At 40.9% G+C, this 15,826-nt stretch overlaps 1 protein-coding gene across 1 annotated transcript in view; it reads left to right on the top strand.

The window, feature by feature from the left end:
- LOC108798227 (cytochrome P450 2K4-like) overlaps positions 1-6,103 on the top strand; it is a 26,938-nt gene extending 20,835 nt beyond the window's left edge. Inside the window, exons 7-9 of the mRNA XM_018569993.1 lie at positions 2,725-2,912; positions 5,395-5,536; positions 5,895-6,103. Of these exons, the coding sequence (XP_018425495.1) occupies positions 2,725-2,912; positions 5,395-5,536; positions 5,895-6,082 (518 nt within the window). The 3' untranslated portion in view covers positions 6,083-6,103. The remainder of the gene's footprint in view (positions 1-2,724; positions 2,913-5,394; positions 5,537-5,894) is intronic.
- Positions 6,104-15,826: the final 9,723 nt, after the last annotated feature.

Below are 15,826 nucleotides of genomic sequence, written 5' to 3'. Positions count from 1 at the left end.
GGGGGGGATCTCTGCTGCATATTGTGTGTGTTTGGGGGGGGTCTCTGTCTGTCGCATTTCGGGGGGGAGGGGGGATTTCTGTCTGCTGCATGCCGGGGGAATTTGTTGCCACATCAACAATATAGTTGCCCTCAAAGGGCTAGGGTCCATGGTGGGCTATGCATGTTCCAGTGTTCTATCAAAGTTTGTGACTGCGTTAGAATGTGTGACCGGTCACATGGTCACACATTTTAACGTAATCCCGCCCAGTTTTTCGGCAGTGGAATGTGTGTTCCACCGCTCCACCGCTACTGCTCTGGAACGCACTGTAATTTGTGTGAATAAGCCCTAAAACACTTTTAAACCTGCACATACATTGCTGTAATTGTCTTGTATATAGACTGTGGCTCCTCTGACTGCTGTAATCCTAAAGGCTCGTTTACACCCTTGCCCGGAATGCAAGGAATCGCATACACAAAGTCTCCTTGCGTTCTGGGGTGTGAGGGGGCGTGGCAGTGCCATTCATGTCATTTGAATTTCAGAAACACACCCTGCTCGCAAAAAATAGTACATGCACAATTCATGTCATCAGCTGCACCAGAACGCATGGTAACACAATGCTGTGCGTTCAAGTGTGGTGCAATCACAAAAAATTGTGCATGCATTATCGTTTGCGGGCAGGGAGTGCATCTGGAATTCAACTGACATGAATGACACAGCCACGCCCCCTCCCACCCCAGAATGCAAGGATAATTTGTGTATGTAATTTCTAGCATTTTTTTGGGGGTTGGGGCTTAGGTTGCAGGGGGGGCCCTTACAAGATTTTGCTATGGGGACCTGTGATTTCTAGTTACGCCCCTGTGACTGAAGGCTGCAGCTCTCCCTATCTGTCCTGTGTCAGATCCGATTCTCGTCAGGGATCACCTCAGGTTGCCTATGCTGGACTCGACCTTGGGACCCGCCTCATCCACCTCACGGCCACACCTCCCCCGCTGCATCCTCTGGCCGGCGGGAGCTCTCCTGAGTCCCTGTCTTCAGTTCTCAACGCTGGCAGCGTGAGAGAGCTGCGGCACCGCTGGCTCCTCAGATCGGCGCTGGCAGCATGAGAAAGCCGCGGCACATCGGCCGCAGGCAGAGCACAATCTTTGGCCGCACTAAAAAATCTTCGGGCCGCGGCGCCACACCCAACTAGTGGAATACCAGTGTCCTGGCTGCGCCCCCACCCAGCCTGCACCCGAGGCGAGTGCCTCACTCGCCTCGCCCTTCCTACGGCCCTGTATACGGCTACTGCAGGCTGTCATACCCACTGAGAACTCTCCTGGCAAAAATGCAGGGTCAACACAAGCTGCCTTCCACCCACCTGATATGTGATACACCCAAACATTGGAACTTTACGTTGACTATGCTGCATCGGCTGCATGATCAGCACTAGACCCTCACCATGGCGGTGGCTCCTGATTCTTTTCACTATTCAAAACAGCGACCAGAATGATAGGCTGCGATTAGCTACTGTTCCTCTGGTGTTCCTCCAGGAGCACACACTGTGTGGTGCAGTAGACTGGGCAATGGATGCACAGCAGCAATGCTTAGATCCATTCATTCTGTGAAACTCCATGAAAGTTTGTTCTGTACACATGGAAGCAAAAACAAATGTTATTAGTATATTTTCTTGAAGTTGAATGTAATATCAGGAAAATACCAGCTGGAGCTGAGGAGCATAGGATTTCTATGTTCCTTGTCTATATCTATTTGCAGTAATGCTGTGCAGACTGCATTAGCCCAGCTATATGCTGGGCAGAAGTTTTTATACATCAGCCCCTATGTGAGGTGCTTTACAACTGTGTTTATAATCAAAATTATAATGTTTTATTTATCAGCAAAAATATTATACCGTATTAACTCCATGCACAGTATTTAAACATTTTGGCAAATCCCCATTTTGAACTGTACCCATGAGGGCTCATGCCGCAAAAGGCCCATACAGCATATTGTAAAGGGTTTGCTACAGCACAGAGGCACAACCAGCCAGCCTGTACAAATCCAATGATAGGCTGACAGACACTATGGCTTTAGAGATATATTACACACATCTGAGCAATAATATAAAGGGTACCGGGACATATGTGCTGACCCAAATGCAGACAGTCCACGCATATATTTCAACATACACTATATTACCAAAAGTATTGCGACGGCTGCCTTAACATTCACATGCACGTCTCCACTGCTAAAGTACCTGTATACACTTGTACTTCATGCAAGTAATAAAAGTAGAAAATAGTACCAGAAATAAACAGAGGATAAGCTTATTATGCAGAAAATTGTTCCAAACAATTTATTTAACACAGTGCTGCCCAAAAAAGCATTATGCTTGCAAAACAAATATATGAGGGCTCATGCCGCAAAAGGCCCATACAGCATATTGTAAAGGGTTTGCTACAGCACAGAGGCACAACCAGCCAGCCTGTACAAATCCAATGATAGGCTGACAGACACTATGGCTTTACAGATATATAACACACATCTGAGCAATAATATATAGGGTACCAGGACATATGTGCTGACCCAAATGCAGACATATATTTCAACATATTTGCATCTGGCTGTTAAATCTAGCTGTTTTCTTATATCAGGCAAAGGGAAGTATGGGCAACCCTGGTCAGCCTGCATCATGATCGTCACACTGGAAATGATTATGATCATATTGTGGAAATAATAATGTAAATATTTACTCCTATTTTCTAGAAAAGATACAAGAGGAAATCCGGTCAAATATTAAACAAGGACAGATGCCTTCAGTTGAAGATCGGAGAAATATGCCTTATACTGAAGCAGTGGTACATGAAATTCAGAGGTTTGCTAATATCGTTCCTTTAAATGTGTCGCACATGACTCCAAGTGATGTGTATTTCCGGGGTTACTGCATCCCAAAGGTGAGTTCCAGAAACTCCCCCTAATTTATCAGTAAAATCATACACCAAATGAACAGATTTCTCTGTTGCTTCATATTCAAACTTGGAAAGCCGCTGCAGATATGACTGTTACCAAACTAGATGATGTTGGGCACATGGCTGAGCCCTTCTTGTTTTATTGGAAAAGAACAGCACCACAAAGATAGAAAATTACATTGTAACCACTTGAAAGAAAATGATACACAGTTTAAACATACAAAACACTACCACCTATTGTTGCATGCTAACAGCCCCACTCAACAACTTTATTGTAAGTCCCATATTGTCTGTCTTTTGGTGTTCTTCAAACCTTCGCTTTGGTAGTGGTTTTGCCGTATACTGTATACAGTATTTTTGTGCCTCCACTGTTTGTCTGTAGTATCCATTGTTTGCTTTGAAGAATTTTTGTTCCCAAGCTTGGAGCTGGTTGAGAGATGTCATCTTTTCATCTGCAGCTATGATCTATTTTTACGCCTCATGAACAGGTAACTTTTGTATTGCTTCCCAGGATGCGGAGCTGTACGAACCATATATGACAAGCATCTAGCTGGAATGCCCTTATTTGATCCCCCAGATTTTCTGACTGAGGTTGCAGGCGGTTCATCTTCTTTCTTTTCTTAGGATAAATTACTGACACCAATTTCTCTGATTTTATGTTCCTTTTCCAACAGTACTTGTAACAGAACCTTGGTAACACCCTCAGTTCCCCACATCTGCTCTTTCATGCAGCTAAAGGCACAACTCTTCATATTTCAGTATGACAGAGTTTGGAACTTACCATGGTAGCCATTTTTAGACAATGGGTGCCAAGCCTACCCATGTCAACATTATCAACCACTCTTTTGCTGGTAAAGGACTTACATTCTTTTCCCATCTCCAACTCCTCAGGAGACACAAAGGGTGATAGCTTTCCAGTGTAATAACTCTTATACAAGGATCATTATCCCCATAACACTGCCTCCCCATAAGTGTTTGCAACTAACCTCCTCAACACGAGTATATGCCAGAGGCCTACCACTCAATTCACAAACCCAGTCCTCTGTTACAGAGATGCTCCACCATTCTCCAGCCATGGAACATCATCTTCTAACCCATATTAGCTCACTCAGTAGTAAGGAAGAATCACATTCGATTGCAAAATGTTAAACTTTACTTTGCCAACTTTTCTTCAGCAAACAAACATTTTTTACACTCAAATGCCAACATCAACACGGTACCTTACCAACATTAACAGGTGCCCCTGCAGTTTATTTCCTTGCCTTGCACATTGCTAAGTCAGCTCCCACCTGGAGCAGCCACGCTCCTTCTAAAGGGAGCCCCACGTGCCAAGGATCTCACATATCTTTTGCTGTATGCTCTGTCTAGAAAGAGACCCCCTCCTCACTGTACTCCATTTAATTTAATTTTTATTGGGGGGTGTAGAGAGCAGAAATTTGAGAGCACTGATTTGTAAAGAAGTTGTTATAGCAGTTATCTTTAAAAGTCTCTGTGACAGTAATGAGGTCTGGGCACCCAAAAACTATTTAGGAAGCCCCATTCCCCCTCAGTTTGTTGAAATTCACCACCTATAGACCTGAATAAACCAGACTACTGATTAAACATATTTGTTTTGTAGAGAGTCTTAATGAGGGATCATAAAGCACTAAGTAGCCAGAACATGAATAAGGTATTACTTGACAGATCCCAGTTGAATACCCATAGATGGTCTGGGTTCAGATGACCTCTAAAAAACCCTGCTAACAAAACTAGTTTCCAGACTTCACCCAGAATTCCTAACTTTAGACCTGGGGGCGCTACATTAATAACAACTATATCTATAGTATACTATGCAACTCTGCTTTAGGAGGTGCAAAGGGTCAAAAACACTCAGGGGGAATTTATCAAAACTGGAGCAGAGAAAATCTGGAGCAGCTGTGCATGGCTTTTCTCTTTCATTTTCAAATGTTAACTGAATAAACGGAAGAAAAAGGCTGATTGGTTGCCATGCACAGTTGCTCCAGATTTTGTCTACACCAGTTTTGATCGATTCCCCCCCACTGGGTGTATGCAAAGTGAGGCTGAGAGTGGTATTGTCACAGTCTCATGTAATGTGTCTCCAGTCTGTGACTCTTACAGCATGTTCTTAGTTTCCAACAACTACTATATCACATTTACCATCTCTGACCATCTCCTGCGGCATGTCTGCCATTTCTGACCATCTCTTGTAGCATGTCTGTAGTTTTTGAGCATCTCTTATAGCACGCCCATAGTTTTTGACCATCTACTGTTGCAGTAGAAACTGTTGTCTGCAGTCTGTGACAGATTTCTGCAGAATTACATTTACTAACTATTATATGACGCCCTCTGGTGATGTCAGGGGCCACATTTGAGGACCCCTATGTCAAGAAAGCTGATCATCACTGTGTACAAACTTCACTCACCTTAAAACTGCTAAAAAACTGCTTAATGTGCTTCTCAATTGCAGGGTACAGAGGTCATTCCTTTTCTCACGTCTGTTTTGTATGACAAGACTCAGTGGAAAACTCCTCACGAGTTTAATCCAAATCACTTTTTAGATGCAGCTGGAAAATTTGTAAAACAAGATGCATTTATGCCCTTCTCTGCCGGTAGGTTACCAGGATTATTACATAATATTATTCTACTGTAATACATTGTTTCTGTTTCATGTTATTACACTGAGAAAAAAGGGCATTACTGTGCTATGCATTCTGGTGTGGGAGATTAAACTACAGGCGGGAGGTGTGGCTGCGGTGCCATTAACTTGAATGGCACCACCACGCCCCCTCCAGCCCCAGAACACGGGAGGCTGTGTTTATGCGATCCAGTGCGTTCCGGCCACTGACCGTGCAGGAACGCACTGTATGTGGTGTAAACAAGCCCTTAGATATCATTCTTTTATTTCTAGATTGTTGAACATTGGCTAGATACAGCTTATGTCATCCTGAGTTGATTTTGTTCCCTCAGGAAGAAGAGCTTGTGTTGGAGAAAGTTTAGCCAAAATGGAGCTTTTCCTATTTTTTACCGGCCTTCTGCAAAGCTTCACTTTCTACCCACCTCCAGGAGTCTCCAGAGAAGATATAAGTCTCAAGCCTGGCACTGGATTCATTTTATTTCCTTTACCACACTTAGTATGTGCAAAGATCAACTACTAGTCTGTCAGTAAGAAGCAAGAAGAAGAGGTCTTATATCCAGGCCCGGATTCCCCACAAGGCCACCGAGGGCGCAGAGGGGCGGCAGCGGTGTCCTTGTGGGAAAGATGCCCTCTCTACATTTAGTCCTGCTTTGCACAAGCAGGACTAAATGTAGAGTGAGGCAGCCAATTTTTCGTTTACATGTGAACTCAGTGATGTCGCCGAGATTACATGTAAACAGTGTGCAGCCTCCTCCCCTCCCCCATGCACTTACCTCTCTCCTCTGGTTCCGTCCTTTGGGCTCCGCCGCCGATGCAGTGTATTGGAGGTGACAGGGTCAATTCCCTGCTTATATCCCCCCAAAAATGGACGTAATTCTTCTCCAAAGTGGAACTGTTTTTTTCTTCATATAAAGCTGCCACACAGATCAGCCTAAAATAATATTACATGCTCAAACTATATCTCAATAATGAATTCAGACCAAACAAATAGACATCGCACAGCAAAGTATCTCTAACTTTTTGCCCAAACACTTACAGTCATCATGTTTCCATACAGTTGGCTTCAACTCTCTTAGCTCGTCTTCCCTGAACTTCATGTTCAGTACAAGATCACAAGGGAGAGCTCAGTCTCCAGCAGCTGTTCATCTACTAGCTTGGGGAAGAGATGAGGGAGGAGTGGGGAAAGGGAGCCGAGGAGTGTCTTGCCTTGCTGTGTCCCTGTGTTTGTGGAGATACAGGTGAAACTCGAATAATTAGAATATCGTACAAAGTTCATTTATTTTTTTAATGCAACTTAAAAGGTGAAACTAATATATGAGATAGACTCATTACATGCAAAGCAAGATAGTTCAAGCCGTGATTTGTCATCATTGTGATGATTATGGCTTACAGCTCATGAAAACCCCAAGAACCCCAAATCCACAACCTCAAAAAAGTAGATTATTACATGCAATCAATAAAACAAGGATTGTACATAGAACAATATCGGACCTCTGAAAAGTACAAGCATGCATATGTACTCAGTACTTGGTTTGGGCCCCTTTTGCAGCACTTACTGCAATTACTTTTGCCCGATATTCTAATTATTCGAGTTTCACCTGTACAAACAGCTTCTAAGAACACAAGAATGGTGGCTCCATGGGACCCTGCAAAGGAAAGGAGCCAAAACAGGAAACCAGGGCCAGTGATCAGGGGACCAGCTGATTCCGCAGAAATCTAAAACTTTTAAACATCAAGGAGCAGCATCCATTGAAAGTGATTTCATCAACATTTGAAATAGCTTAAAAACCTTTTGACTTTAATATCACTTTAATGTAAATAATGTTATCAGTAAGTTTTAATGTTTTAAAATACTTGTTTTTATGCATAATTTGTAATTATGTATATATGTGTGGGCAGCTATATTTGCCCAATACATACATACATACATACGCTCTGCTTCCTGTTTTACACTTCTATATAGTGGCTCTGATCTACCACACCTTCTCATGATCTGAGTCTCTGAGTTGGCTAACCCATTGAAAACAATACAGTTCCTATATATCTGATATACTGAAGAGAATTTATCAAAAGTGGAGCAGAGAAAATCTGGAGCAGCCTTGCAAGGCAACCAATCAGCTTCTCTCTCTTCGGTTTGTAAGTTAAGATTTGAAAATGAAAGAGAGAAGCTGATTGGTTGCCATGCACAGCTGCTCCAGATTTTCTCTGCTCCAGTTTTGATAAATTCCCCCCTTGTCTCAACAGTTTTTTTTTTTTTTTAAAGAGAGGGTAATTGCATGGACCACTGATAGCTCCATTTTGTGGCTTATCTAAAAATCTACAAATTTGTATCTACAAATCTCTATCTAATATAATAGTAGAACTATGGCAGAGCAAGCTTGTAGAAATGAGAAAATCATAGCAAACACAGTTGAAGTCTTATACCTTTTTATTTACTTACAGACCTGTACTCCTGTATGTTATGGTTTGTGACTGACTTGTAATTTTTTTCAAATACCATTTTTTAACTGAAAATGCCACTTTCAGTCCTCAAACTCCATTACTACGTACTGTCATAGTTGAGTAACAGCCACACCCCTCAGCACAAATGTCCTGAACACATAGACTTACATTGCAGAGAAGAGAAAGAGGTGTGTCTTCCAAGTTTTGTAAATGAGTACTGACTACTGAGTGTACTGTGGTTTACTCTAGTGCTTCTTGGAATACATAGACACCCGACACAACTGCTGCAACACAAAAGTAGAAGTAGGACAATAACAATAAGGGCTTTTAGTACAATGTTTATCTGACTGTGTATCTATCTATTCCTGTGACTTATATAGGTGTTAAAAATTTACTTTAACACAATGTGAATGCATAATGAACTTACCACGACCATATCAATGATTAATTACAATTTTATGGATAATTTTATGTTTCCATGTATGACTTTACTCACTGTATTACAATATCTGTTTCTGTGTCATGTACAAAAATACAAATAAACATATATTTACCAGAAAATCACTTTAAGCTCAGCACTGCAATAATAACTCAAAGTATGTACTCACTGGTAATATACAATACCTTTCCTTTAATTATTACATTTAGCACCCAGACATCTTGTTAATAAAAATGAGCAAAAGGAGATACATTTATCTTCCAAATCATATCCTACATATATTTTATGAAGATTTCCTACTTTTTTAATTGTCTAACTTTCCATCCAATCAAATGAATGAAGTGAAAATGGAATTCATTGCAATCCACATTTTTCAAACACTCAAGGTCCTCTGGCACTCAAGGCAAAAATGCCAAAGCACACCCCCACCACATACAGATTGGGCTTGGACAATCACATCCAGAGAATGACCGATGCAGGGTACAGAAATGACAACAGCTATCCACTGCTCCTTCCCTGACCACCATTTGGTCAAACTAAATGGGAAGGTACAATTTGTTTTTTCATCTAGGAAGCAAGATAGCTTATATCTCATTCAATGTGCAAATTATATTCGTTGATTTTACCCGTCTATGAAGGTATGACAATTGTGTTTTAGGCCTAAAGCTTTTTTATGTGACCATACAAGAAAGAATGAACACAATTTATTAATTTATTTATTTTTTACAATCACAGTCTTTTTTCATAAATTTATGAAGAGCAGAACCTGGTTGGCACACAGACAGCCCTGCCCTACAGATTACATTATAAGAGCTCACCCAGTATACAGTGTATTCAGTGGAACTCTTCTGCCACTTTCACAGCCAATCAAAAGAGCTGTCATGATTGTTAGCTAGCCCTAACAAACTGTGAGGGATCTTTTAAAGAACTAGATAGAACTATGCAGAGTCCTTTGTAAAGTTTATGATAGACAAACACCTCATGTGCACATGGATTATGAATAATTGGTTATAAAAATCATACTGTAAAACAATCATACTGATACTTACCTTAACATTATCATGCATCTTAAAAAAAAAACATAAGGGGAAATGTAATAATAACTAACAAGTAGGGATGCCCCGATATATCGGCTGCCGAAACATATCAGCCGAAAATGGCACTTTTGGCATAATGCCAAAAGTGCCATTTTCCTGCCGATACATCGGCGAATCCCTGATTTCTTTTCTCCCCGCTGGGCGCTGCTCTGTGTCCCAGAGGGGAGGATAGAAACTGTGATAGCCAGCCGAGCGCTGCGGGAGGAGAGCGATGTGAATGACCGGCGTCTCCTCCCACACCGCTCAGCCTCCTATCACAGTCCGGCAGAGCGCTATGTGGGCGGAGATGGGCCGCGCTGTCACAGTAGGCTTAGCTCTCCTCCCTACACAGCTCGATCAGCCTCCTGTGACAGCATGTCAGAAAGGAGAGCAAGGTGCAAACACTCAGTGATCAGTGAGGTTTAAGACATCCCCAAGCATGTTATTTAAAGGACTTGTGTACTTTTAATAGTGCCCTGAACTGTATTCTTTAGTTGTTGTTTTTTTTTGCACTTGTACATGTCCATAATGCAGTGCCCTTTTTTAAAAAAAACCTTGCTAACAGGCTTTGAAAAAGGACAGAAAAAATGTTACAAAATTCGGCTCTCATAGACCTCAGTGGCGTTCAGGCACTTGTAGGGATGTAGTGTTTTCCCTAAATTCCTTTGTTCTTTTTGTGATCTGTCAGTGTAGATTAGTCAGCTTAGCTTTGTGCTGGCTAGTTTCCTCTAAGTGTGCAGTGATTATTCTCAGTCATCTGCTGTGTGAATGTTCTCTAGTAGAGTGTGCTAGAGATAATGCTTCACATTAGAGTAATTAAAACATGGCCAATCAGTAGGTCTGGGGAGCTTGCTGTGCATGCTGGGATAGTTATTAAATATCTGAGGCACTTCCTGGTACAGGGTCTTCACTCCAGGGTTTCACCCTGAGAGGATGCATTAGTGAACAACCAATCTAGGCCCCAGACATGTCTGTCCCCTGTCATGGGAGATATCCCTAAGGTACTGGCTGCATTGGAGTGCTACTAGGACTTGAGCAAGCAAAGCTAAAGTTGTCCCTACATGGATGGTGAGTTGGGAAGCACCACATGAACCTTCCCACTGCTGTCCTGCTTTGATCTAAAAGACTGAGCTTACACAGAAACCTCTGTTCTACAAGGAGCCACTTATATTGAGATGTATTCCAGTCAGTAGAGTTCTGTGAAAGAAGGATCTAGATTGCTAGAAGACCGAGCAGAAGACCAAAGACTGTGATTTAAAGGGTTATTAAACCCTCATTTTTTGTTGCTTATAGCTACTGCTAGTAAGCAGTAGATATATGCAAAACGATAAAAAAAAACTTTTTCAAAGGGTTTAAACTTACCTATGTCTCCACTGCGCGCTTTCGTCCAAACATCTGAAAATGCGCAGTTCAGATGTTCAGTCGGGAGACCGGGAGAGACACAAGGTAAGTATATGGAGCAGCTTGCATCCGCACAGACACCGTGGGACATGAGAGAAGAGGACAGAGGAGTCAGCTCTGGATCGGAGACCCGCACCAGCGCTGGAGGGACAGCTAAAAACTCCTGCAAAGAAGAAGATGATCGGATTAAGAGGCATCATTTAAGGTAAGTCCTTACATCAGTACTGTGGAGATGGGGGGAGAATTTGGCCTTAATGTCACTTTAATGTAATTCTTCAGGTATCCTGTGCTCCCTCCTTCCTTATTCTTCATTCACGTGCTATTAAAATACCATAAAATCTATTCTAAGTGACTGGCGTCCATCATTTACACCATCAAAGGACAAGAACTTCACCCTGAGAGGAATGTGCCTGAGAAACTTATTGTTAAGTAAGTGAGTTTGGTACATTTGTGAAGTCCCTATTGATTGTCAGAGAAGCCATATGTGCCAAAACTGGTTACCAATAGAGTTATGCACTATATTCGGATTTGTGGATTGTTTTCAAGTGGTCAGTGAATGTTCAGCGACCTGAACTTGGTTTGCTTATGACTTCTCAGAAGTGACAAGCAGCTACACGCTCCCTCAGCTAAAGGGAAGTAAATATAATTAACTCTGCTATTCCTAATGCAATTGTCTGCTAACAAGGGAGAGAACATACATGATAGAAGAAATCAGCTGTTGCTATTTGCATGAATACACATTTGATTAACACAATTGTTATATAAATGCAAACAACCTATAAAATAATTAAATTATACTAATCAGATAGAACAGATAAATAATCAATGAACAATACCAAATAGATAAAATACAATATAATGGTCCTAATAAACCACTAGGTGTCACCAACCATATAATACAAACAACAATGCAACTGGGAGATGAATGAAGATGAAGGTTAAAAAAATACCAATAAGTGATGATACTGTAAGATGTAAAATAAATGTAAGCTGGTATGTTAAGGCCATGGGAACTTAGAACATATTTCTATTCATGTTAGAAATCCAGAAGGTTTTGCATGAACAAAAAGTTTAAAATGTTCACCCCCAGGTAAACTAGCACATATGGTTACTATTCAAAAAAAATAGATATGTGCTTGGGATCACCATTGGTGCACTCTGTTTTAATTTTCTTTCTATGTTTTCCAAGTTTATTTATACAGCCTTGCAAGAATAAGCAGTTCCACCTAGGTACCAGTAAAACAAAGTCTCCCTGCTCTGTCCCCCTGCCTGCCGGAGATCTACTTTATCATCCTGATGATCCGTATCTTCTTCCAGTCTTGCTGGCTTCAGTACTATTTGTAAAGAAGACATCTGTTATTACAGTATTTTGCCTATTAAATGTTCAAAAAAATCACAGATGTACAAAGTGTATGCCTACCTACACATTTCCAGGACAGGAATTTGCCTTGCAACTCCCCTGCAGAGCTATTTGATTTCACTAACTCTCGTTATGTTCTGCGATAGTGGTTAAAGTTATCTTTTAGCTGCGCCATCGACTCTTAAGTACCAACTGTAAAATAAAAATGTCGATCTAATCTTATTAATGTTTTTTTTTTCCTTTCACGGATATTCAGTCATTTTCTAGTCTACAATACACCTTTCTGGCTGGCAAGTCAACCTCATGCACCATCGTTCATCACTCATGCCCTGCCATCTGGAACAGACTAGAAGAAGAAAAAGATGAATACCATGGCCCTAAATTTCAGAAGTGTTTTTAGTGGTCAGTAGGTGGAAAAGGATACTAATGCTGATAGAGGAAAAAATACTACAATTGTTGCTGTCAGTGGAATACATAAAAATCCCCCAGCATTGGTGTCAGTGGGATTTAAAAATCCCCCTAGTATTGGTGTTGGTGGTATTAAAAAAATGAATCCCACCTGCAATGGTGTCAGTGAGATGAAAAAGGAATCCCTAGCATTGGTGTCAGTTAGTGGAATTAATAAAAAAAACTTTCTTCACAGCCTTGGTGTCAGTGGGGTTAACAAAATCTCCTTCCCAGCATCAGTGTGGTTATTTATAATTGTTATTTACACTGAGTGGCCAGATTATTATGACCACCCCATCAGTACTTTGTTGGGCCACAAGATGGCTCCACGAGATGACTTCGTTGGGCCACCTCGTGACTCCACGAGATGTTGAAAGGTGATGCGAGGAATCTGACACTGCACTGTTGCTCTTCTGTTGTCTTGTACCAGTCTTGCCACTCTTCGTTCTGCCCTAACATTGACTAGTTGCTGACGGCCACAATTCGCACGTTCAGACCCAGATTTTCGTCTGACAGTCCAGTGTTTAAACACTTTAACAATGAGCCCCTCTTGAACATTTAACAAATTCTGCTGTTTTGCTGATACTCGCTCCATGGCTCAATCCAACAATCATCCCATGTTCAAAGACTGTTAAATCGCGTTGTTTACCCATATCTTCAGAAAAAAATCACTTCTACTGTCGTGGTAAACAACCTGCTTCCCTATTTATAATGGTCTGGCCCTCTAGCAACTTCAGCGCAAAATTATAGCTAATTAAAGCAAATTTGCCTACAAACGTCAGGTGGTCATAATAAACTGGCCACTCAGTGTATACAGGTGAAACTCGAATAATTAGAATATCGTGCAAAAGTAATTGCAGTAAGTGCTGCAAAAGGGGCCCAAACCAAGTACTGAGTACATATGCATGCTTGTACTTTTCAGAGGTCCGATATTGTTCTATGTACAATCCTTGTTTTATTGATTGCATGTAATAATCTACTTTTTTGAGGTTGTGGATTTGGGGTTTTTGGGGTTTTCATGAGCTGTAAGCCATAATCATCACAATTATAACAAATCACGGCTTGAATTATCTTGCTTTGCATGTAATGAGTCTATCTCATATATTAGTTTCACCTTTTAAGTTGCATTAGTGAAATAAATGAACTTTGCACGATATTCTAATTATTCGAGTTTCACCTGTATAGCGCCAACAATTTACGCAGCGGTTTACATCAGTCCCTGCCCTCAGGAAGCTTACAATCTAAGGTCCGTATCTCACATTCATACATAGGAGGGCCAATTTAGACAGCAGCCAATTAACCTTCCAGCATGTCTTTGGAGTGTGGGAGGAAACCCACGCAAGCACAGGAAGAACATACAAAATGCCATGAAGATAGTGACATGGTTGGGATTTGAACCAGGGTCCACCAGTGCTGCAAGGCAGAAGTGCTAACCGCTATGCCACTGTGCTGCCCAGTTAGGGCAGAAAACATTTCTCACTAGCATTAGTGTGTGTGGGGTTAAAATGCCCAAACAGTGGGACAATATCAGGGGCACAGTTTCAAACAAGAGACTATAAAGGTTTTCCTAGCAACTATACAATCACATTTATCTTTCACACTAAAAAGACTTAGCCATATGAACACACACCTCTGGCTTTAGTTAGACCGTCAGACTGCCTGTATTATGTACAATAAAAGCAAACTGTTATAAGGTTTTTGGAGAGACCCAAGCACATGTGATCTTATACATTAATGAATACGCTGTATTGTGTGCAAAGTTTCATAAAATGTCAACACAAAATGCGCCAAAACACCTCAAAACCACAAACTCACATTTCAGAGTGGCAGTTATTATGCCAAAATGAAAATGGCTAGAGAGTATGTAAGCAGGTTCATTGAGCACTGGGCAGCAATGTAATAGGGAGAGATGAATCATTGGAGAGATGTGAGTTTTTTTTAATCAAGAGATTTCAACTAGAGCTGCAGCTAACGATTATTTTCAAAATCGATTAGTTAGCCGATTATTAAGTTCGATTAATCGGTTAATCGGATAAACAATAACATACATTTTAAAAAATGGCTCCAGTGATGGACTACTACTTTGTATTGAGGTTGTAGTCCATCACAGGAGCAAGCTTGGAGCGGTGGAAGTAAAAAAAATGGTGTGGTGTGCAATATAGTGAAATGGAAAGTGTAAAATTATACAGCAATGAATGCAGAATGGCATCGGCTATAGAGGACTACAAATCCCAGCAATAGTACATTATACAGCGCAATGCAGAATATCACGAGGCAGTTCGATTATTGAAAAAGTTGACAACTTTTTCAATAATCGATTATAATCGATTATGTCGATTAGTTGTTGCAGCCCTAATTTCAACTTCACTTTTTTTAGTTATTTTAAATACAGCTGCCCAAACAATTGTGTAGAATGGTTGCAAATTATTTAAGCAGTTTTACTGACCACTATATTAGAGTGAGGCAGTTTTCTATTGTTAAAAAATTACAGTGTTTCATGTCAGGAGCTAAAAATATTGCACAACACACACATACTTAATGTAAGCATTTTACTAGACTGCAATGGAAGAGGGCCGATTTTATCACTAAATAAAAATGAAAGTGTATTATTTCAGACACAAGAGCCAGAAATGCTGTTCATACTTGATGCACACCATGTAAGCAGCCTTCGTTGGCTGCCATTTAAAAGGGAGAGACTAGACATGTTTTATCATGAAATAAAATGAGAGTATGCCTTATCAGAGCAAAAGCCATATAAATTGTACAGATTTGATGTACAGTGTGTTATGCTCGTCTGTTAGAATGCAGTGAAAGCTGGCAGACTTCATCTGGAAATAAAAAATATATGACAGAAGACAGAAAACTGTTGCAGATTTTCTGCGCAATATGTACTCCTTTTTTCCTACGATGCAATTTCAGAGGGAGAGAGCAGGCAGATTTTATCTGGAAATAAGAAATTACAGTGTCTTAATTCTGAGCCACGAGGCAGACATATTGTACACATTCGATGCAAAGTTTTTAAGCTTTTTTTGAAATGTCTCGATTTCAGAGGCAAAGACCATGCAGTTTATACTAATGAAATCACTGTTGGACTGAACT

The sequence above is a fragment of the Nanorana parkeri genome, unplaced genomic scaffold (genome assembly GCF_000935625.1).
Source record: "Nanorana parkeri isolate BGI_ZX_2015 unplaced genomic scaffold, ASM93562v1 scaffold3, whole genome shotgun sequence".
Lineage (NCBI taxonomy): Eukaryota > Metazoa > Chordata > Amphibia > Anura > Dicroglossidae > Nanorana > Nanorana parkeri.
This window is presented reverse-complemented; position numbering and strand designations above follow the sequence as displayed.